General features: G+C 43.1%; 1 protein-coding gene across 1 annotated transcript in view; it reads right to left on the reverse strand.

The window, feature by feature from the left end:
• Positions 1-12,726: 12,726 nt before the first annotated feature.
• PAPSS1 (3'-phosphoadenosine 5'-phosphosulfate synthase 1) overlaps positions 12,727-24,022 on the reverse strand; it is a 48,396-nt gene continuing 37,100 nt past the window's right edge. The window contains exons 11-12 of the mRNA XM_083456777.1: positions 20,896-21,125; positions 12,727-13,447 (exon numbers count right to left, since the gene is read on the reverse strand). Of these exons, the coding sequence (XP_083312903.1) occupies positions 13,309-13,447; positions 20,896-21,125 (369 nt within the window). The 3' untranslated portion in view covers positions 12,727-13,308. The remainder of the gene's footprint in view (positions 13,448-20,895; positions 21,126-24,022) is intronic.

Consider the following 24,022-nt stretch of genomic DNA (forward strand, 5'->3'; position numbering starts at 1 on the left):
CTACACTCAATATGCCAGCAAGTTTGGAAAACTCAGCAGTGGCCAGAAGATTGGAAAAGGTCAGTCTACATCCCAATCCCAAAGAAGGGCAGTGCTAAAGAATGCTCCAACTACCGCACAATTGCACTCATTTCACACGCTAGCAAGGTTATGCTTAAAATTCTTCAAGGAAGGCTCAAGCAGTATGTGGACCGAGAACTCCCAGAAGTGCAAGCTGGATTTAGAAGAGGCAGGGGAACCAGAGACCAAATTGCAAACATGCGCTGATTATGGAGAAAGCTTGAGAGTTCCAGAAAGACATCTACTTCTGCTTCATTGACTATGCAAAAGCCTTTGACTGTGTCGATCACAGCAAACTATGGCAAGTTCTTAAAGAAATGGGAGTGCCTGATCACCTCATCTGTCTCCTGAGAAATCTCTATGTGGGACAAGAAGCTACAGTTAGAACTGGATATGGAACAACTGATTGGTTCAAAATTGGGAAAGGAGTACGACAAGGCTGTATTTTGTCTCCCTGCTTATTTAACTTATATGCAGAATTCATCATGCGAAAGGCTGGGCTGGATGAATCCGAAGCTGGAATTAAGATTGCTGGAAGAAATATCAACAACCTCAGATACGCAGATGACACAACCTTGATGGCAGAAAGTGAGGAGGAATTAAAAAACCTTTTATTGAGGGTGAAAGAGGAGAGCGCGAAATATGGTCTGAAGCTCAACATCAAAAAAACGAAGATCTTGGCCACTGGACCCCTCACCTCCTGGCAAATAGAAGGGGAGGAAATGGAGGCAGTGAGAGATTTTACTTTCTTGGGCTCCATGATCACTGCAGATGGTGACAGCAGCCACGAAATTAAGAGACGCCTGCTTCTTGGGAGGAAAGCAATGACAAACCTAGACAGCATTTTAAAAAGTAGAGACATCACCTTGCCAACAAAGGTCCGTATAGTAAAAGCTATGGTTTTCCCAGTAGTGATGTATGGAAGTGAGAGCTGGACCATAAAGAAGGCTGATCGCCGAAGAATTGACGCTTTTGAATTATGGTGCTGGAGGAGACTCTTGAGAGTCCCATGGACTGCAAGAAGATCAAACGCATCCATTCTTAAGGAAATCAGCCCTGAGTGCTCACTGGAAGGACAGATCGTGAAGCTGAGGCTCCAATACTTTGGCCACCTCATGAGAAGAGAAGACTCCCTGGAAAAGACCCTGATGTTGGGAAAGATGGAGGGCACAAGGAGAAGGGGACGACAGAGGACGAGATGGTTAGACAGTGTTCTTGAAGCTACAAACATAAATCTGACCAAACTGCGGGTGGCAGTGGAAGACAGAAGTGCCTGGCGTGCTCTGGTCCATGGGGTCACGAAGAGTCGGACACGACTGAACGACTTAACAACAACAACAACACAATTGTTCCATCAGTATGTGTCCCAGTGCAGTGCGTTACAGCTATTCATTTGGGCCACAGAGAGAGAGAGAAAGAGTGCAGGGAGGCGAGAGAAACAGGAATTGCTGGTGCATGGTGTGTGTTTTTGATAGCCTGCTGGAATAATGTCTTAGCTCTGCACCAAAGAGGCAGAGGGGAAATAAATGAGGGGCTACCAGCTACCATAAACAATTAATTCCCTTAATTTCCAGCTTTGTAACAACAACAACAACAACAATAGAGCTACCTTTTGGCTGATTTTAATATTAGGAATTTTGCATGGAATGTTCATATTTAGGAAGTCTGCTTCTCTTGCTGGTGGCCACTGCTCTTTTAAATGCATCTATTTCCAGCTTTGATTCAAGGAGTCAACGACCTTTTCACCTGCTGAGACTGAGAAGCAGCAGGGGGTTGCTGAATCCTGTCTGCCTCCTTTTCAAGGACTACATGGTGTCTCACCACAGTTTTGATGTGGCTGTAGTCCTGCAAGAGAACCATGCATAAAGCTCTGCTATTGCATAGCATAGCTCTGCTAATGGGAACCAAAAAACAAACAAACCAGTGCATCCTTCTTAGTTCTTGAGACCCAGCTCAGACAGTGATGCATTCAAGGAAGCTTGCTGCAATGTCTGGATCTTTCTCGCTCAATCCACATGCAAAAGCAAGTCCATTTAAAAACTTGAAACCCTTAACCAACATTTTCAAGTAGCCCCTTCGTTCTCTTCACACAAGCTGAGGTACAAGAAAGCATAGAATCATAGAATCATAGAATCATAGAGTTGGAAGAGACCACAAGGGTCATCGAGTCCAACCCCCTGCCAAGCAGGAAACAACATCAGAGCACTCCTGACATATGGTTGTCAAGCCTCTGCTTAAAGACCTCCAAAGAAGGAGACTCCACCACACTCCTTGGCAGCAAATTCCACTGTCGAACAGCTCTTACTGTCAGGAAGTTCTTCCTAATGTTTAGGTGGAATCTTCTTTCTTGTAGTTTGTATCCATTGCTCCGTGTCCGCTTCTCTGGAGCAGCAGAAAACAACCTTTCTCCCTCCTCTATGTGACATCCTTTTATATATTTGAACATGGCTATCATATCACCCCTTAACCTCCTCTTCTCCAGACTAAACATGCCCAGCTCCCTTAGCCGATCCTCATAAGGCATTGTTTCCAGGCCTTTGACCATTTTGGTTGCCCTCCTCTGTACACGTTCTAGTTTGTCAGTGTCCTTCTTGAACTGTGGTGCCCAGAACTGGACACAGTACTCCAGGTGAGGTCTGACCAGAGCAGAATACAGTGGCACTATAACTTCCCTTGATCTAGATGCTATACTCCTATTGATGCAGCCCAGAATTGCATTGGCTTTTTTAGCTGCCGCGTCACACTGTTGGCTCATGTTAAGTTTGTGGTCAACCAAGACTCCTAGATCCTTTTCACATGTACTGCTCTCAAGCCAGGTGTCACCCATCTTGTATTTGTGCCTCTCATTTTTTTTGCCCAAGTGCAATACTTTACATTTCTCCCTGTTAAAATTCATCTTGTTTGTTTTGGCCCAGTTCTCTAATCTGTCAAGGTCGTTTTGAAGTGTGATCCTGTCTTCTGGGGTGTTAGCCACCCCTCCCAGTTTGGTGTCATCTGCAAATTTGATCAGGATGCCCTTGAGTCCATCATCCAAGTCGTTGATAAAGATGTTGAATAAGACCGGGCCCAAGACAGAACCCTGTGGCACCCCACTAGTCACTCTTCTCCAGGATGAAGAGGAACCATTGATGAGCACCCTTTGGGTCCGGTCAGTCAGCCAGTTACAAATCCACTGAGTGGTAGCATAGTCAAGACCGCATTTTACCAGCTTCTTTACAAGAATATCATGGGGCACCTTGTCAAATGCCTTGCTGAAATCAAGGTAGACTACATCCACTGCATTCCCTTCATCTACCAGGCTTGTAATTCTGTCAAAAAATGAGATCAGGTTAGTCTGACATGACTTATTTTTCAGAAATCCATGCTGACTATTGGTGATCACAGCATTCCTTTCGAGGTGCTCACAGATTGTTTGCTTAATGATCTGCTCCAGAATCTTCCCTGGTATTGATGTTAGACTGACTGGGCGGTAATTATTTGGGTCCTCTCTTTTCCCCTTTTTGAAAATAGGGACAACATTTGCCCTCCTCCAGTCTGCCGGGACTTCGCCTGTTCTCCAGGAATTCTCAAAGATGACTGCCAGTGGTTCTGAGATCACATCTGCCAGTTCTTTTAATACTCTTGGATGCAGTTCATCTGGCCCTGGAGACTTGAATACATCTAAACTAGCCAAGTATTCTTGTACTATCTCCTTAGTTATTCTGGGCTGTGCTTCCTCTGCTGAATCATTTCCTCCAAATTCTTCAGGTCGGGCATTGTTTTCTTTATCGGAGAAGACTTCATCTTCTACTTCCACCTCCCACTCCTTTCCATCCAATCGTTGCTGGGCTTAGCGTACTTTAACATGTCTCGTTGCAAAATTACAGGAATTTGCCTGTTAAAAAAATTCACAAAATGCAAAACAATGACTGGTGTTAAAATTCTCTGCCAAAAACTTGTTTTATTTACAGGGCGGGGTTTTTTGGGGTGGTGGTGTATGCATTGTGTGTGCAAAAAAGAAAGAGAGGTTTTGCTATTTTTAAGTTATATTGTGTGTTTTTAAAAGGAGGAAATCAGTTTTCCCCTTTCACATGCCTTGTCTGCCTCAGCCCCCACTCCTCTCATAATTGAAAAATGATGTTGATTGAAAGGTTTTGGTTGTTATTTTTTTTTTATATATATATATATATATATATATATATATATATATATATATATAAATCTGGATACTGTGAGAATCTTGACTCAAAGCTGAGCAGCTTTAGAAAAACAAAGTTCTGGCATCCGTGGCAGGAAAAAGCAAAGAACCTCATGCTAAGAGGTTCAAAATACAAGCAAAGCTGTCACTGAAGTCCATCGCTGTTCATTCAGCAAATTTATTTATTTATTTGGTTTCACTCAATATTGGTTCAAGTAGCCTTTAAGGAGCAGCCATTGATCATGGCACCCATGAGCATCTCAAGCCATTGACTAACAACAAAAGAGGCAAGTTTCTCTTTACCAAAGAGCTTAGAGTTGAAAGGAAATAGCACAACAGGTTGCAGGTTGTGAAAGGTGGGAGAATCCATTTCAGATAATTTTGAGGTAGGCGAGCTGATAAGTAACTCACCAAAAATCCTCCCTGCTCCTGCTGGAAATGGTTTACTCAGGATGTCCTGGAATGCTTATTGTTAATGTGTATTACATTAATAGCCCATATTTTGCCTAAGGAGCTCAAAGTGGAGTACGTGTACCTCCATTTTATGCTCATGGCAGATCTCTTGAGGTAGCTTAGGCTGAGAGACAGTGACTGGCTCAAGGACACCCAGCGAACCTCATAGAAACATTGTGGGCCTCTACAATTCTAGTCCAAATCTCTAACAGCTACATGATGTTGTGAGCCATTGTCAGAAAACCAAAATGGTGGTCAGCTGCCACAAGGAGCAAAGATGAGGATCTTCTATGCATGGAATTCACCTCCTGGGTTCCCCCAAGAAGGAAGGTCATTTCACCCACACTTTCATGTGCATCTTCCCTAAATGTGGTCATGAGAACTTGGCACATAAAATAAAGCCAGGACAACTTACAACCTGAGAGGCAACATGTGAGAGGTAATTAAGGGAGGGGAGGGGGAAAGAATACTGTATGCATTTAGCTTCCTTTCATTTATGAAGGTGATGAGAACTAAAAGGGTTAACAGAAGAGATGTGGTTTGAAGAGGGACTTAGAGAGAGAGACAGCTTCACATAGGTGCGTTGGGATGGAGTTCTGGGAATAAGGGCAAGCAAGAGGCAAATGGTGGCGTTGCTTAAAAGAGCAAGTACCACCATATGGCAGAGAATAGTATGGCTGGAGGAGCAAAGGTTATGGAGCAGGGAGCCATTGGGATATGTGAGTAGAAAGAGCCAGGGAAGGAGAAGGCCATGGAGTAGTTTGAGTAGACCCACTGGAATAAATGGGACTTGTTAGTTATACTTAACTTCAGGTCTGTTCATTTCAATGCTCAAAGCATTACTAAATCTGGCCCAAAGGGTTTGTGCTGGATTTGGGACAAGGTCTGCCCTGGCATTAGGCAGAGTGAGGAGGTACCTTCAAACAACAGGTGCTGGAGAGTGGGTAAGTTGCTGGAGGACAACGATAGGTTGAGGCCATGCAGCTCCTCTGCATCTTCTAAGTGAGACTGCTACCCTCAGGAGGCCAATTGCCAATGATGAAATAAGATTCAACTATCAGTCTGGTTAGCTTCAACCATTTCAAATTTGCTCATTGTTTTTAAAATGCGGATTTCCCCCCCTGTTCTTAATTTTTTATGATACTGTTATTAATTGTAGGTTTTATTAATAGTTTAATTAATAAAAACAATATGCCAGTTTCTAGAGAAACAGATTAACACTCTCACATTTGTAACTCTAAAATTGTATTTTATGTATGTGAACCACTTTATTTTATATTAAGCACTACATGTTTTATTTGTAAATAAAGAAGATTTAAATCAGGAATTCTGTGCTCATTGCCTTCTCCAACAGTAGTTACTGTATATTTTTACTGGATTATTTTGTACAGGGATCTATAACACTTGGTGCAAAAAGTAGGGATGTCATATCCAGTACAGTGGTACCTTGGGTTACATACGCTTCAGGTTACATATGCTTCAGGTTACAGACTCCGCTAATCCAGAAATAGTACCTCGGGTTAAGAACTTCGCTTCAGGATAAGAACAGAAATCGTGCTCCGGTGGCACGGCAGCAGCAGGAGGCTCTATTACCTAAAGTGGTGCTTCAGGTTAAGAACAGTTTCAGGTTAAGAATGGAGCTCCGGAATGAATTAAGTACTTAACCCGAGGTACCACTGTATGTAGGTAAAACTACATGCATTTCAGAAGCCATAAAATTTGTGATTTTGACCAAAGGAATGGAGCAACCGGTTGCTAGACATTTAAGTTCTGAGAACAGCCTGTCAGATTTACCAAAAATTGTTATAGAGATACCAGCAGACCTAACCACGTTAGCAAAGAGAGAGAATTTCTGGATTCTGGATCACATTAACATTGCAAGGTCTCAGCCTGGAGGGTAGTACCAGCATCACTTAGCTCCAGCAAATGAAGCCCTCCTAAGCATGCCATCCTCAAAGCTCTGTAACTTACACATTGGAAACTTCATAATTTCATTTGATTATGACAGATTTTGCCACATCATTAAAAACAAAAACTGTGCAGAGATTATAGACATACACACTCCTAATGGCTGGGAAATTTGCCAGAGCAAGATCAGTAAAAGAATGGAACCCCAGGTAAAAACAGGATAACAAAGCCTAATCCTAGCAAAAGAAAATAACTAGTTTTCTTAAGTGATGTTTTCTTATAAATCACTTCTAAAATCAGATTTCAAAATGAGGGAGACCAATCTCACAAGCACAGCTACAGTAGTTTTAATGTTATAGTTCTGTCTCCTTGTCACATATATTTCACTTCTCCCTTGTGTAACTTCCACACAGGACCTCGGGGTTGAAGGAGGGTGGGATGTTGGGATAATCAATATTTCACTGGAGAGCCATTCAAACAGATGCCTTGATTAAATTGCCAAAGGCATCTCTCAGCATCTCAGGTCCTGGAAGCCTCCCTCTGGATTCCTTAGCTCCAAACAAGCACATCAGATCCTTCCTAATGAATCTAAATTAAATGTGAAGCAGCAATTACTCTTGATTATGCCTCAACAGCAATAATCAAGGGAACTGGAGGGAGGACCAAAGCCCATATAACCATCTGGGAAAGACACCATTCTAGACTAAGCATTCTCAGTCCACCAGACAGTGGGAAAATGGAAAAACACAAGGGTAGGGTTACAAATGACGTAGCTGTTCTTTAATGGCTATATAAAATGGAGGGTGAAATTCTCCATAATGAAGAGATTCAGTGCACGGCTCAAGTACTTGTTTAACTCCCGTTGGGATTTATTTACGTGTGTAGGGTAAAGCATACTGCATAGTTAAGTTCGCCACAATGGTCTTGTGCACAAGGAGTTTGGAGAAGGGTTCCTTTGATTCCATCCAAGCCTCATTGAATTTTATGGGGGCGGGCGAACTCAAGTGATTTATACTTGGGGCCATTTCTTGTCTTTTAGGAGTTGCAGATGTGGCTTTAAAGCCTGGTGATGGTTTTCAGGGGAACAGCCTTCTCCTCCTCTTTCCACTTGAAGAGTTCAAGCAGTATAAACATGGAGTTTCCAGGAAAATCGATGGTGACATTATAGGAACGAACTTGGCTTCCCTACCAGCCACCCTCACCCCTGTCGTAACAAAATGGAGATGCGAAAGAACAGTTTTTTGTGTGTTTTTTTGCATGGTATGCTGTAGGAACTTTCAGGAGGAGCCTCTAATCCCCTGGTCAGCAACCAGTTTTCCCAAAAGGCCTCTTTTAAAAGGACCAGGAATAGACATGGTAGGCCGTAAGCCCCAGACGAAAAGCCTGCGGCCTACTACCACCAGTGTCATTTTTTCATATTATCTCTTTTGTCTCTAAATTGGTAACAAAGCAGTAATATGATGTTGTGAAAGATCCCAATTTTGCCCTTCATTTACCAGTCTCTACCCAAATAAGACAACTTGATCACTAGCAGCTGGTATTCAGAGGAACAGCACCTCCAACAGTGGAGGTAGAATATAGCTTTATCCTCTATGAATTTGTCTAATCTTCTTTTTAAGTTAACCCAGTCCTCACATCTTCTGGGAACAAATTCTAGTCCAACTTTGCACTGCATTAAGAAGTCCATTATTTTGTTTGTTCCAAGACTTCCAATGTTCAGATTAACTGGATAGCCCTAAGTTTGAGGGAGATTTTTAAAAAGCTTCCTCTCTCCACTTTCTCAACACCGTACATAAGCTTACACATTTCTGACATGTCCACCCTAACACCCATTTTTCTAAATTCCTTTTACGTGTGCATAAACGCTCGTACAGAAATACTTGTTCTAGTGTTTACTCTTTTGCAAATGCATATTGATCCTCTTAGGCTTTTAAGGGAATAGCTATACTTAAAAGTAAGCATGTATAGCATGCGATCAGTGGGACTAACTCTCTAAGCATGCTTAGGACTGCAGCCTCTGAATAGCTGTGCTATTATCCATTGCCCTGCATTGATTCTTTTAGTCTTCACTCAGGGATAGGTCTCAGGGCTGCTTTCACGGTTGCATTGACGGCAGCATCAAGCACACACTTTCATGTGTGAATGCTACAGAAAACCAGCAGTGGAGAAAGAACTCCACATCACTTCACTGCAGGGAGTAGCCAGCATTATATTACATTTCCATATCTTGCTGAAATACAACTCCCATAATATCTCTGGTCAATGCCTATGTTGGCTCTGGCTTGTGGGAGCTGGAATCCAACAGCACTGGGAGGGCACCACAGTGGGTTCTTAACACCCAGGATGGTCTGTAAGGAAAGAGGTGGTCTTTAGCATCAGTTGCCAAATCCACAAAAAGTTCATGCATATAATGTGTGCAAGGATGGAACGCAGTGAATAGGGAGGCCCAGCTGGCCCAAATCCTAAGGCCAGTGCACTGAGCATGGATGGCTGAAGATGAGCACTTACACATAAGCAGCTGGTCAGCCACAATAAATGCATCAACATCAGCAGGTGGGAGCTGGCACAGCCTGCAGCACAGCCCCTGCATCCTGCTCATCACATGAAGGGGACTTTAGTCATGTTTAACGCCTATTAAAATAAACATGACTAGTTAATCCCATTCATTTCAATACAACTTTAATGTGCCTTTCTTGGACTATCGGCCATATAGTTTAATTTATTGCTAAGGAGATTAATAGCCCGCCTTCATGCTGTGCTCCCATGGTGCCATGCAAAGAATTCAATAATTATTTGGTCAAGATGCAGATGGGCAGTCTTTAGTTCAAATTCTGTGTCTTGCCCCTTTCTCTTCATCTTCTATTTTTCCCACTTTTATAATTTCCCTTCTTTCCTTCATCAAAAAGAATGGGATAGTGATGGTGGAACTTCTCAGAAGTTAACCGCTGACCTATCCTGCTAGAAACACAAGCAACACAAAAATTAGGCAGCATTAAGTCAACGATCATTCTATAAATGAGAGAAAATAAATGGGCAATTCAATAATGTTTAGAACAGCCTAGGAAATGTTTTTTGGCCCCTTTGACTGAGGACTTTGAAGGTCACTTCACACCATATGGCCCTTGGAGGTGTAAGTCCTCCAAGATCACACCAGAAGGGTCTGATGCCATTTTGCCAAACACGATGCTCCTTTTAGAATAAAGCTTCTATTTAAAAATTTGCTTACCAAGGTCTTTGTGGCCCATTTCTTTTAAGAATCAGTCAACAGGGCTGACTTCAGTGCTTCACTTGCAAATCTCCTTAGACAATCAAAGACCAACAAAACTGAAACCCACAAATTCATGCATTGTGGTTTCTCCTTACTGATTTTTATTAGTGGTATTATTTGCAATGTAGACCTTTGGGTTGGCTCCAGGGTTTTTCTTTAATAGCTTTATGCAACAGTCCCACGTCTGGTAGTACTTATTGAGCAATCCAGGGTTTAAGATCTCTTACTGAGCATCCCAGATCCACGCCAGCACCCTTAATCTTCATTAAGAGAGTGACTTCTCCGTCCAAGTTCAGGACCTCAGATTCTGAACGTGAATTTATATAGCTTTAAAAATAAACAACTTGGAGCCTCCATCTTGCAAAGTGGCATATACCTAGCCTTTAGCTTTTTTGTTGACCCCAGGGGAATAATTGACGTCACTTAAAGTAGGTTAGAGAAGAAAGCATCATCTGGAATAGATATCTCATTGATGAACTGTAATGGTTTTATAGCACTTATTCAACTCCTCACCAAGATTTAGCAAACTCCATCCACCTCATTAACTTCAGTTTCAGGGGAAAAGGGAAGAGTGTCCCCCACTCTCCTGCTTCATTGATTTTAGGGTTCTTCAAAACTATCAAGAGGGTTTTATTTTATTACTCTCCCTCTCCACCCCCCTCCCAGCCCTGAAGCAGTCATGCTCCATGTGTCAGGATGATTTCTGATAGGGGCAAATAAAAGTTCCAAGGTTACAGCAGGATTAGGACAAACATATGGTCCTCCTGCGTAAGATTAAGAAGGGAAGGTTTCAGCACACTGGCAAGGACCATAGCTAGACAGGAAAAGTATCACTTCCGTGAATTTTGTATCTAAATTCAAAGTTAATGACCCAAAAACATTGCTTGAAAAGGTTTTCAATATGATCCAAGAAGAGAGGGTCTTTGGATAGATGGTCATATACTGAGTAGCAGTGGAAAAGGTTCAAAAGGAAGTCTGCTTTAGAGAAACCAGGTGGGAAACTTCACTGGTTTTCAAGAGACAATTTGAACCAGTAAATCTAGCAGGAGTTAACAGGAGCCAACAAGCCATTCTAGTGTCTTCCACAGTGCCTGGAGTTGAAGATGGGATTCACATGCCCTGTCACTGTATCTAGAACTCACACATCTCCCTATGGGACAGATATGCAAGTACAGTGCTACCTCAGGTTAAGTACTCAATTCGTTCCGGAGGTCTGTTCTTAACCTGAAACTGTTCTTAACCTGAAGCACCACTTTAGCTAATGGGGTCTCCTGCTGCCGCCGCGCCGCTGAAGCACGATTTCTGTTCTCATCCTGAAGCAAAGTTCTTAACCTGAAGCACTATTTCTGGGTTAGCGGAGTCTGTAACCTGAAGCGTATGTAACCTGAGGTACGACTGTACATTCTTTGGACATTACAGAAGTAATGCAGCAACAGAAAATGACTTGTTCCTCCTCATCCCTTTCAAAGATGTAGCATCAAAGCATCTGTTAAGCTAAGGAAATGGCAAATCCTCAATTGTTGGAATAAAATGCCCAATTTTACTGTTTTACTGTCATGCATCAGCATTCTATACCATCACCTATGTGAGCATTATGTAAAGTTCATATGAATAGAAGGAGCTCATTTACTCAAGAGTGAAGCAACTGAAACACCTAGGTCAGCATTTTCTAATGTAATATCCCATGGTCTCAAGCAGAAGTCACTCTCAGAAATCTCCGCCTAGGGTCTTTCTAACCCCTTTCTGACTATGCTGGCTGGGGCTGGTGGGAGTTGTAGCCCAACAACATCTGGAAGATCACAGGTTTCCCAGACCTAGTCTTGGAAGCCTACCACATTTTTTTCCACAGCCATTTTAAACTCTGCCTTTTTTCTGTTGACATTACCCATCAGGATACATAAATAATTTGAATTACATTCCTCCCACCTTCTTCCTCCTCAATCTTCTCTTTGCATTGCCATATTTCTGCCCACAGTTTAGGGTCTCTGTTAGTGTTACTCACTTAATATTGAAAAAACAAATGCATGGAAAAGCACCCTATGGCTCTTCTCATTTCCTTGGTGGTTTATACTGAGCAGCTTAGTTTAGCTTTTTACGCACCTACAACTGCAACATACTTTGCTGTGGAATTAGAATGATCAGGACTTGAGATGAGCATAGGAAGCTGCCATATATACAGAGTAAGACCACTGGTCAACCTCACTCGGTGCTGTCCACGCTGATGGTAGTGAGTCTCCAGGGCTTTTCTCCATCTGGAGATGCCATAAATTGAACCTGCAACCATTCACATGAGAAACCTGAGTTCTCTATTGAGGTAGGGCTCTCCCCTATCTAACAGCACTAGTGATTACCATGGCACGTTCAGGAAATAATGTTAGGGGGTTGCATCCGAAATAGACCCGCTGAAATTCATGGGCATGGCTAACTTAGGTCCATTAATTGCAATGGGTCTTACTGGGAGCAGAACATCTCTAGATACAACTCATTGTGTCTAAGTAACGAGGAGACAGTACCTAGCAAACATGGACATTCCTATCTTTCCCATATAAAGGGTATGTTACCATCATGTTTTGAAAGGAGAAACAAGTGAGGTTCAAGGAAGCACCTTTGAAGTAGCTCCCCTGCTCCTACTCCCTAAAAGTGTATCTTAAGTGATAGTCATCCAATGGAAGTGACAACCAGCTCTTCAACAACAACAAAATATTAATGTCATGTTAGAAGACAAGAGCAAGGTTGGAGAGAAAATTGCAAAACTTTTTTTTTTTTTTTTTAAAGCAGGCAACTGTGTTAAACCTACCACAAGTATGTGAGGCAAAAAAATCAGTAATGCTTGAGGATTTGCAACCACAAAATTCACAGATTTGGTACAGAAAGTTTAATTTGCAATACAGTGTAGTCTATTCTGGAGATTCCATACAAGAACTTCAAAGAGCACTGGCTGAAAAGTACAAGGTTAGTATCTTTTTAAAAATCTTTTTCGTTTTGATTCGATTTAGCACCTATATCTAGCTGGTATAATCAAACTGCTATATTTAGCCTGTAAACTATGAAAAGCAACAAACCCACACAGAAAAAGACATGAGATACATTAAATAATGTGAAAGGAGGGAGGGGGAGAGTTTCAGCAGCACTGAGAACCGCAGGGCACAGAGGTATAATAATGTTTTAGAAAGACGAGGTTTAGAAAACTTACTGCAAGAATATCAACTGTAATAAAAATAGAAGACATTAGAACCAGCAGTTTGTTAGGTGCCAATAAGTAATGGAACCCATAAGAGAAGCAGAAAACGATGCTAAGTTAAGGAGAAAGAGCCTGGTGTTTTTTAGAGGAAATGCTTCCTGACAGACACGACAACAAAGCAGCACCAAAACGGCGATTGTGTGGTCCTCCTTCTTGCTAATAAATCAAACGTCAAAGGCTGATCTGCAACAAATAAGTAGCCTAAGCCTTTTCCAAGGATTTGTAATACTCTTTCAGCACAGTCCATGCTTTGGGGGCCATGAAGCCTTCCGGAGGATTCTGTCCCTCCTGAGCCATTTTGCGCATGCGAGTTCCTGAAATGAATTCAAAGTCTTCGTGGCTGAAACGAAAAGCAAAAAAAAAAAAGGAGGGTGAGTCAACAGTTTCAACTAAACTTTGTATTTTAAAAATACAACCGTGATCTGCAAGTGCCCACTGCTGAGCAGTCTAGACCCTAAGGGCCTTCCATATGTTGTCAGATTACAGATCCCATCAGCAGGGCCAACCGTCAGGGACGATGTGAGTTTTAGTCCAACATCTGGAGCAGGCTTCCTCAAACTCAGCCCTCCAGATGTTTTGAGACTACAATTCCCATCATCCCTGATCCACTGGTCCTGCCAGCTAGGGATCATGGGAGTTGTAGGCCAAAACATCTGGAGGGCCAAGTTTGAGGAAGCCTGATCTGGAGGCATGAGGTGCAGGAACTGCTGCTCTACGGCGTCTCTATATGCAGTAATAAATAGAACAAATAGGAAAAACCATACACACAAGGTGGGCATGCAATAAAATGTTCCTGTTCAGAGGTCCAGCCAGCCATGCCCTTCACCGTATATAGCCCATTCCATTTTCCCTTTCTCTTGCCCCTCCAACACTCAGCTGGCATTCCATGGCCACCAAGCACTCTCAGTTCCCATTGGGCCATTTGGAGGGATTGTCCCACCCCCTTTTTTTGTACTTCTGTAACTCTCTGGGTACCCTCGAGCCAGCTGGTGTCTTCCTCTTGGGTGTGGCTGGTGCTGTTTTAACAGCATAAGGATCCACACTTAGATAATAGTTCTGCTGCAAATGTATGTGTTTGTGTGCACATGTGCGTGTACACACACAGAGAGAAGGTGCCAAGATGAACCATTTGTTCACCTTACGAAATCCATCACTACAGAATGTGATGTAAGAAATCTAAACTACTGGCTTCTTAGAAGGAGTAGAAAAATATAGAGAGAGTGTATATATTTATCACAATGGCTCTGATAACTGAAAAGGAGACTGCTATTCTTAGAAGCAATATCCCTCCACATACCAGGTACCACAGAGCCTAGGACTTGCTGATCAGAAGGTCGGCGGTTCGAATCCCCGCAACGGGGTGAGCTCCCGTTGCTCGATCCCTGCTCCTGCCAACCTAGCAGTTCGAAAGCATGTCAAAGTACAAGTAGATAAATAGGTACTGCTCCGGAGGGAAGGTAAACGGCTTTTCCGTGCGCTGCTCTGGTTCACCAGAAGCGGCTCAGTCATGCTGGCAACATGACCCGGAAGCTGTATGCTGGCTCCCTCGGCCAATAAAGCAAGATGAGCGCCACAAACCCAGTCAGCCACGACTGGACCTAATGGTCAGGGTTCCCTTTATCTTTTTACCAGTGTTGAGACTGAAAAATAAAACAGGTGGGCATCAATGCCTGGATACCCAGCTGACTGCTATGGGAGACAGTATTATGCAACCCAGAATGGCAATTATTGGCCTTAAATAAAAGAATGAAGCCATTTTCCTAGAATGGAAAATATTTTCATTCAGTCAGAAACATAACATTTATCAAATTTCCAGAAGGACCCATGGGGCAAAAACCAAAAATCCAGGTCACCACAAGATTTTTTTTTTGTAAAGTACCTAGATTGAATTTTATTAAAACAAATTAAAAATAAGGATGCAAAGAGACAGGAACTTCTAAATCCTCTGGAGCAACAGCGATTAATCCAACAATAAAATGCAATGGTTTTACTTACTCTGTTTATTCAGTTTGAAGCATCTATTTCTTACTCATCTGCTGCTAGCTTGTTTGAAATATAAGCCAAACACTGACCTCAGTTGGATATGGCTCAGGGTGGTGGTGGTGGGAGAGGGAGAATAGAAGCCAAATGTTTGCTGGGGATCGTTTTGTTTGCGCGGATATTAAGCTACACTTAGCAAACAGGGACTACGTTTTTCTCACAGTGCATGCAACACAACAGGGGCATACATCTTTGATCTGATTCACTGGATACGAAGTTGCAACATCCAGTTATTTGGTATGCAATTGAAGGTGGGATTGTTGCAATTCTTTGATTGCCCCTGTCAAGCAGAAATGCATGAAGAGCAATCCTTGATGATGTCCATCAACTTTGACTGTGAGCAGGTTTGAGTTGGTACATTCGTATTTTGCCTTTTTGAAGCCCATTCATGTCTGGGTCCTGTTCAAGGGACTTGTTTTGACCTTGGTCCTTTTTCCCCCTTTCCTATCTTGGCAGCAGATTTGTCATTCTCTCTCTTTTGCTTGCAATACAGTGGTGCCCCGCAAGACAAATGCCTCGCAAGACGGAAAACCCGCAAGACGAAAGGGTTTTCCGTTTGCAGAGGCGCTTCGCAAGACGAATTTCCCTATGGGCTTGCTTCGCAAGACGAAAATTGACGAAATTTTTTTTGGGGGGGGGGTTCGCTCCAAAATCCCTTTTTCTGAAGCGCTAAGCTGCTAAAAGCATTTTAGCAGCAAAACCGCTAATCCCTTAAGCCTTAAAAAGCCGTTTTTAGCCCTTAAACTGCCAATAGCGCTAATAGTGCTACTCCGCTAATGGGCTTGCTTCGCAAGACGAAAAAACCGCAAGACGAAAAGACTCGCGGAACGGATTCTTTTCGTCTTGCGAGGCACCACTGTACTCTGCTTTTGTTGAGATCTGGTACACTCAATTTGTTCATCCTTTAAGAACCTTAACAAATAGAGGCTTCCATTATACTCAAGTTGGTTAGATGAGTGTCCGATTTCTTTTTAAAAAATCTCTATGCTGTTTATTAAATTGCAATCTTTGCGGCAAGAACGGTTTTTTTTTAAATTCCGTACGATGTTTTGCTTTTTATAAGTATATTTCAACACTGGCTGCCGATTAGCTACTGGGATAGGTTTGAGGTGCTGGCATTGGTGCGCAAAGTCCTATACAGCTTGTGACAAAAAGATCTAAAAGCAGGGTCGGACTTTGGTCTTTCAAATTTCAGCAGTGCCCTGTACAAGGCCAAATCCCGCCACCCCCCCCCCAAAAAAAACCTCTTGCCTGCTCAAATAACTATGTCATAGTTGCTGTGACCTGTGGTGTCCCCTAGGCTCAGTGCCCAGTGTGGTGGAACGGGTCACGCGGCCCTAAATCCACCTCAGCAAAAAGATTGCCTCATCCCCTACATCCCCAACCAATCACTGCATTCTGAAGGGGGAGGAGTCCTCCAGATGCCATCCTATCATGAGGTCTGTTCTGCACAATGTTGGAATCCAGCCTTTAGTGAGGCAGCACCTAACCTTTGGCACTCCCTCCCACTGCATACTAGCCCCATGCCTTTTCTATTGTCTTTCTGGCACCCGTTAAAGTCTTCTAAGACCTTTATCCCAGTTGCCTTGGATTTGAATTGGGTTTTATGTATATGCCGTTGTTTTAAACTGCTTTGTATTTATAACTGGGTTTATTTTAAAAAACTGCTTTTACATATGTTATTATATTGTAAACTGCTTCGAGATGCGTAATGGGAAGCAATTCATAAATGGAAAAGATAAAGGTTTTTTAAAAAAACTATTATCATAGTGTCAATCATTAAAATGTGGAGGATCGGAAAGAGCAACGTTTGTTTCTCTTTGGCTTCAAAACAACACGTACCATATGAGAAGTCATGAGGATGTAACGTAAGAGCACACCTGCAGGATTGCGCCAGGCACCCCTCTAGCCTTATTTAAATCCTTAAATAAGAGACACGGGGGAATGATTAATGGACTTCAATGTCTGTACACTAATGCACAAAGCATGGGAAATAAACAAGATGAGCTTGAGCTCTTGGTACAGCAAACTAAATATGACATAATAGGCATCACTGAAACCTGGTGGGATAAATCCCACGATTGGAATGTAATAATGGAGGGCACACAAGCAACAGCTTTGCCATTCCGGCACACAGCCTCCACAAAATGTGTTTCCGCTTAAGTTTCCATGGCTAATAGCCACTGATAGAGATTTCTAATCCGGCTAATCCCCGTTTTCTAAAGCCATCTAAGCTTTCGTTGCCATCACGACGTCTTGTGGAATACAGAACTCTGCATATTATGTACTGCATTCGAAGAACTTTCTCTCTTCTGATCTGAATCCAATTAGTCTGGCTGGATAATAAGAGGTTTATTAAAACAGAAAAGAGTGAAAGCTCCCCCCCCCCCCCGGTACTTGCAAGAGTTTTTAGTCCAGGGTTTTTTCTTCTTCCTCACCTGGGCACGTTTTCCAGTTTCTGCTTCCACGATTCTGCTTGACAAGTCATTCCTACCATCCTCTTGGGACTTGCTTGTACCTTTGCTACGCAGCAGTACACATTTTAGCTGAGCTATCAAATTCTGAATGCACAGCACGTGTTTCTCTAACTAAGCTAAAGGACCCTCCTGCTAAACTGTAGCCATCAGTCAAGAAGCATGTGTGTGGCAACCACCTCTCATTTTCTTGGGCTAACAACAAATGCTCCAGAAGCGGATATAAACTTCCTAGAGTATACAAAAACTCTGCAAGGGATAAAGGGACATCCGATATTGCAAAGACACAGAACCATTAACTTCTCCAAAGGGACTTCTCTTGGGTTTTTTGCAAGACACATTTCCATGCTGAACAATGCTTGTTCTGAGCAGCACCCTGTGGCTAAATTGTACAGTTAGGCTTCCAATAAAAGCTTATGAATCTGTGCACCACCAAAACAATATGGCTGACTTGCCAAGTCTTGTCTTGTAATATTTACCCATCCTCACATGGCCAAATACATGTACTCTTAAAAAAAAAATTAAATAGGCCAGATGTTCTTTCATCATCTGCAGTCTGATAACTGGCCAAACACGATCTCGCTCTCGCGCTCTCTCTCTCTGTGTGTGTGTGTGGTGTTGTTGTTGTTTTTACTGGCAAATTATCATCACAATCAATGTTTTCAATACTTCAAAAGCCCTCCTACTGTATTCATTGCCTGGATCGTCCAGAGGTCTTGACAAAGTGAGGAACATAATGTCTATTGATAGTCCAAGACCGAGTCTAGGACTCTGGGAAGACTAAACCCATTTTAATTTCCCCCTTGTGAAACATTCCCTATGCACACTCCTTCCCAATTTTCCACTTTGCGCATTGGGCCTGCAAAAAATAAAACAAATGGCTGGTGCCTGCCAAGGTTTCAAAAGCATCTTTCCGATTCAAATACAAATGGCACTGGGTGAGGGGAAGGGGAAGAGAAGAACAGACAATCTGTATCGTGCTCTAGGGCCGCTGCTTGTCTCTTCAGGCAATAAACTGCTCCAACGCCGCATTTTGTTTAATCAAAAATTCCTCAAGTGACAATACCCATATTTATGTAGAAGATTTGAGCATGACCTGCTGTCTGGCACAGGAAATGGAATAATAAAAGCCTACAAGTTTGTTCTGTTCCGACTTTTTGATTAAAAGAGGGGAAAGGAGGCCAATCAAAGCCTTATATTCCCCCAGAGTGCCAAGCTCTCTCTCTCTCTCTCTCTCTGTGTGTGTGTGTGTGTGTGTGTAGCTCTGTCGGCTGGCATGCTTCCCTTTTGAAGGGGGATTTAAAGCGCCGCTCCCTAGGCACCTTCTTCTGAGAATCTTTCACCCTACATCTGCGCTTCATGCTGCAGACACCATTCCAAATGGGAGTTCTGCTTTCACGTCTTGCCAGCCATCTTCTTCCCAATCCAGCTACAGTAAACACATCGGCACAGCCTAATTAATTAAGAACCACTTGGAAGCTTTTGCCCGGCCGCATGCTTCTTCTTTTTTTCCACCACCACCGTGCCTCACGGATGGAAAAGGCCACAGCACGCAGAGAGCTGTTTTTATACAGCAGGGGAAGTCTAAATTTTCCAGGCCACCACCAACCAGCACACAGCCACCTGCGCCACAAGGCCAGCTGCTCTGGAAACTTCGCTGGGGTTTGATTCGGGGCAGAGCTTGGCTGCGAGCAAGTGCAGGCCTGAGTACAGACACCATTCCCAGCCGACACATCCAAGGTGCTAATCCGTGTGACAGACAATGCCTGTCCACACGAAGCAGCGAGACAAATAAGAGTGACGTTGCTACAGAGCATAAAAACAAGAATGCTAACTCCCAGCTGGGCTTCCTGACTGGGCCCTCCCAGAATCTGGTGTGTGTGTGTGTGTGTGTTCCGGAAGAAACACCACATTCACTGGCCCTGAGTTCTAATGGAAGATTAACCCTGTGTGACCAACCAGCCCAACAGATGACAGAATATTGGATTTGTGACACTGTGCACAGAGCCAGAACAGGATTGTCACTAGGGCTGCTTGCGCAACTCATGCTAAAAAATGCATGAAGTTGTGTCAGAATATCTTTCTGCCTCTCATACGAGAGGTGATGTTACGGAAACTACCGCCCCCCCCCTTAATCTCCTCCTTGATGCAGCATATCTTAATTAAGAACCTCGGAAATTAAACTTAAACAGTATCGTTCACAACATTACACAAATTGTTGGTGCGGGCTGCATTTGGAATATGGTGTGTAGGGTCGCCTGACCCGAAAAAGGATATTGTAGAGCTGGAAAAGGTTCAGAGAAGAGCAACCAAAAAGATCAAAAGGGTGAAGAGACTTCCCTATGAAGAAAGGTTGCAATGTCTGGGTCTTTTTAGCTTAGAGAAGGAGGAGAGTAAGAGATGAGATGATAGAAGTTTATAAAATTATGCATGCCTGGTTTTGCACCAACTTTGCAACATAACGCCTCTGCTTGCCAACGATATTTTATATGAAAGTGTGCTTTATAAATATTTAAACTAAATAAATGAATAAAAATAAACCGACTGATCCGCTGTATTTTGTTGAGGTCTCTTTTCTTAGGTTTCTTTATTTACTGTGATAAGAGGATGTTTTTCTATCTGAAGCATAAATAGGCTTCCTTAAATCTGTCAGTGACGTGAATGTACAGCCTACCTTGCGTCTGATTTCTGTCCTACGCGGCGCACCATTCTGCATAAAGTGTGCCAACAAAAAATTAAAGATTTATACAGAGGGATTTTAGACAGGTACCACAGACAAAAGAACTGCCCATAATTATAAACATACTGAAATTGAAACATAACCTAGAAACTTGTAAAGCTGAACAACAGTATCAAGTGTAACCTGAAACTAAACTCTTAAAAGAAGAAGTTTGAAACATGGCCTACATTATCATGGCAAAGCAATATTTTGTATGATAGATGCGGGAACACAGCCTGGTTTCACTCCAAGGCCACCCAGACTGGCAAAGCAAATTCAGAGCAGCGCAGATTCAAGTTGGTTTTCGGGGGGGGGGGGGGGGAGCGGTTATACAAAGTTCACAAGATACCAGCTTAAAATCGCTAAATGGTTTCCAGTGGGGGCCATTGGTTTCCAAATAAGACAGGAATGAATGGACCCCGAGAAATGAGAATTTACTTGGAAGGTATATGCTGAGACGTGCTGGTGTGCAAAGCCAAATTCCAAATCACCCTATCCAGCGTACTGTGTGGGACCGTGGGACATTAATCAGTTCTTAAAACCGAAAAAACTTACTGTTCCAAGTCATAGTAATCCATGCATTTCTTTTTCTTGTTATAAGCTGCCACTCTGAAGGGTACGATTTCCAGCGTTATCAGGCCTGGCGCCATAGTCAGCACTTTGGCACCATGGGTTGGATCGTAGAGATCTTTTCCAGTCTCGGGATGAGACATGCCGGCAGGATCTCGACCCACAATGTAGAAGTTTGCTCCAGCTACCATCCTCGACCTGCAATGCCACTGAACCTAGGGTGAGATCGGAAAAGCAAAGTTAGCAGAAGCGAGGGTGGAACCATGGAAACCGGAGAAGAGGCCCATCACTCGCTGTACAAGAAAGCAAAAAAATATTCTCCAGCTCTCCGAAATAAGCCTCCAGGTCATGTGCTCACCCACAGCAGAGCTACTGTGGTCACCCACTTGTTTATTAGGTATGGGTGAACACACACACACACCATTCGGAAAGGCAATACTTGAAAGTAATTTGTACAGCAGTTCCCTAAAACAGTAGACGGCCCCTTGGCAAGGAAACCTTCCTGCCAGGAGTCAAAACTAGCACTCTTGAAGGGAGGCTACCCATTTGAGCCAATTAGCTCCCCTTTGATCAAGTGACCATAAAGGCATGCCTCTGGACAAGACAGAGACGAGTGCCAAGGAAAGCTTTCAATCGCAGTCATGCATTCAACTCTGGTTAGCTAAAGTGGGAAGGCATGGACAAGGAGGGAAACTGGATTCTTAAAAGAGCAACAAGTCAGTGGGATGGCATGTAGAAGCAGAAAGCAGAAAGCTGGTGAGCTGGTTTCAAGGTCATGAGTGAACCCATTGCCCAGAGAAATACGTATTTTTCTGTGTATAAGACGACCCCGTGTATAAGACGTCCCCTATTTTGGGGGGCTCCAAATTAAGAAAATGGGGGGAGATTGCCAAAACTTAAGCTTTTTGGGGGGAGTGTTGTTGGGTTTTTTTTGGGGGGGGGTAGCCAAGAGTTGTTGAGCTTTTTGAGGGGAGGATTCCTGATAATCTCTCACCCGCCAGACAAATGCAGGCAATCTCACGCATCGACAAAGCCACCAATCATCTGCCTGATCGCCACCAGCACCCGCCAATCACCCGCCCAATTGCTGCAGCGACAGCCAATCTACAACAGCCCTTGCCGCAGTCACCAATCACCCACTCAATTGCCAATGACTATCTCCTGCTCAAGGGACGCGGGTGGCACTGTGGGTTAAACCACAGAGCCTAGGACTTGCCAATCAGAAGGTCGGCGGTTTGAATCCCCGCGACGGGGTGAGCTCCCATTGCTCGGTCCCTGCTCCTGCCAACCTAGCAGTTTGAAAGCACGTCAAAGTGCAAGTAGATAAATAGGTACCGCTCCAGTGGGAAGGTAAACGGCGTTTCCGTGCGCTACTCTGGTTCGCCAGAAGCGGCTTAGTCATGCTGGCCACATGACCCAGAAGCCGTACGCCGGCTCCCTCGGCCAATAAAGCGAGATGAGCACTGCAACCCTAGAGTCGGCCACGACTGGACCTAATGGTCAGGGGTCCCTTTACCTTTACCTATCTCCTGCTCACAGAAGCAACCAAGCGCCCGTTCCCACACTGCACTATCCGTGTATAAGACAACCCCCAATTTGTAACATAATTTTAAAATAAACAATCCTCGTCTTATACACGGAAAATTACGGCAATTGCTGGGTGTGTGGCCATATTGCCCTTCATGTTGTAGGAGGGTTTCCTATGCTACCAGTTAATCTGAATGCTACCGCTTTATGACATAATATTAACCCTTATTTGAAACCAGAATAAACCTGGCTTATATAGGTCATAGAATCATAGAGTTGGAAGGGACCCTGAGGATCATCTAGTCCAACCCCCTGCAGTGCTGGAATATGCAGCTGTCCCATAAAGGGATCGGCAACCCTGAATATGTACTTCTAATTTTTTAAAATGCTTTTTAAAACAAAAATAACAAGAGTTAGCCAGGGCATCTTTGTAGTCAAGTGACAGATTTTGTTTTAAAAAATAAGACTAATCTAACCAGTTAATCAATCCAACTTTGCAGCCCTGATCATGAGATGAATTTTGTGGGTTTGTTAGAGATCTTTTATTCATCTGTGAGTTTCTGAGGCTTTTGCACAACCACAGAGGAAAGAGAAGCAGTAAGCTGAGATCCTCCTAATTTTTTCCAGAACTTTTGCTCAAGAAAAACAACAACACTATTTTTTGCTTATTCCAGCCAGGAGATTTCCAATTCACATCCTTTTGACATAATAAAATAAATTGCTAATAAAAAGTGTTTGCAACAAAAATTATTCATTTTAAGCTGGAGGCTTAAGAATAGCTCCAGAACTGCAAGCTGACAAAGGTTTATACTTCTTAGCATTCACTCATCTCGCCCCACCCTTGCTTGCAAGCTCCTCTGCAGTAGTCAAAGACTGCAGAGTTTCTTATCTACCCAGCAATGACAACACAAACAAAACACAAAAGGCAAAGTTACAAAATTCAGGGCGGAAAAAGACTTTTCATAGTAGGTAATGTGCTTGGATTGTGTCATTATATAGTTTAATCACTAGGTGGCACTGCAGCAGAATCAGGAGTTTTCCTGTTGCTGTTCTGTTCTTCTTGAAGAGAAATAATAAAGTTCTTGTACAGCTTCCAGGCTAGTGTGTCCTCTAAGCTTTTCCATGGTGTGCTGAATACTGCCCAAAATATTTTTATCTGGTATCTAACATTATTTATTTTATTTATTGCTTGTGAGCCTCCTTGGGGGCTTTTTTTGGCTGAAAGACAGCACAGAAATAAACATTAACATAGCACATCAGTGCCACTACAGATGCAGACAAGCTCTTTCTTCTTTTGTTACGTTGCAAGTCAGACGTCAGGTGTCAGACCAGGCATGTCCAAGGGCTGTTTTGGGGGCCTAATCCGGCCCGCCGGTCAATTTAATCCAGCAGTATAAGTCCTGGGGTAAAATCCTAAAAAGAAACCTCAACAACTTTGGGGTAAAATTGTAGAAAAAGCTCAACAACTTTGGTTGGCCCTCACACATGTTCACTTCATCAAATCCGGCCCTCTTTGAAAAAAGTGTGGGCACCCCTGCAACCATCACACTCACAACTTTTTTCAAAACACTTTAAAATGCGACAT

Source organism: Podarcis tiliguerta, assembly GCF_965153285.1.
Source record: "Podarcis tiliguerta genome assembly, chromosome: 9".
Classification (NCBI taxonomy): domain Eukaryota; kingdom Metazoa; phylum Chordata; class Lepidosauria; order Squamata; family Lacertidae; genus Podarcis; species Podarcis tiliguerta.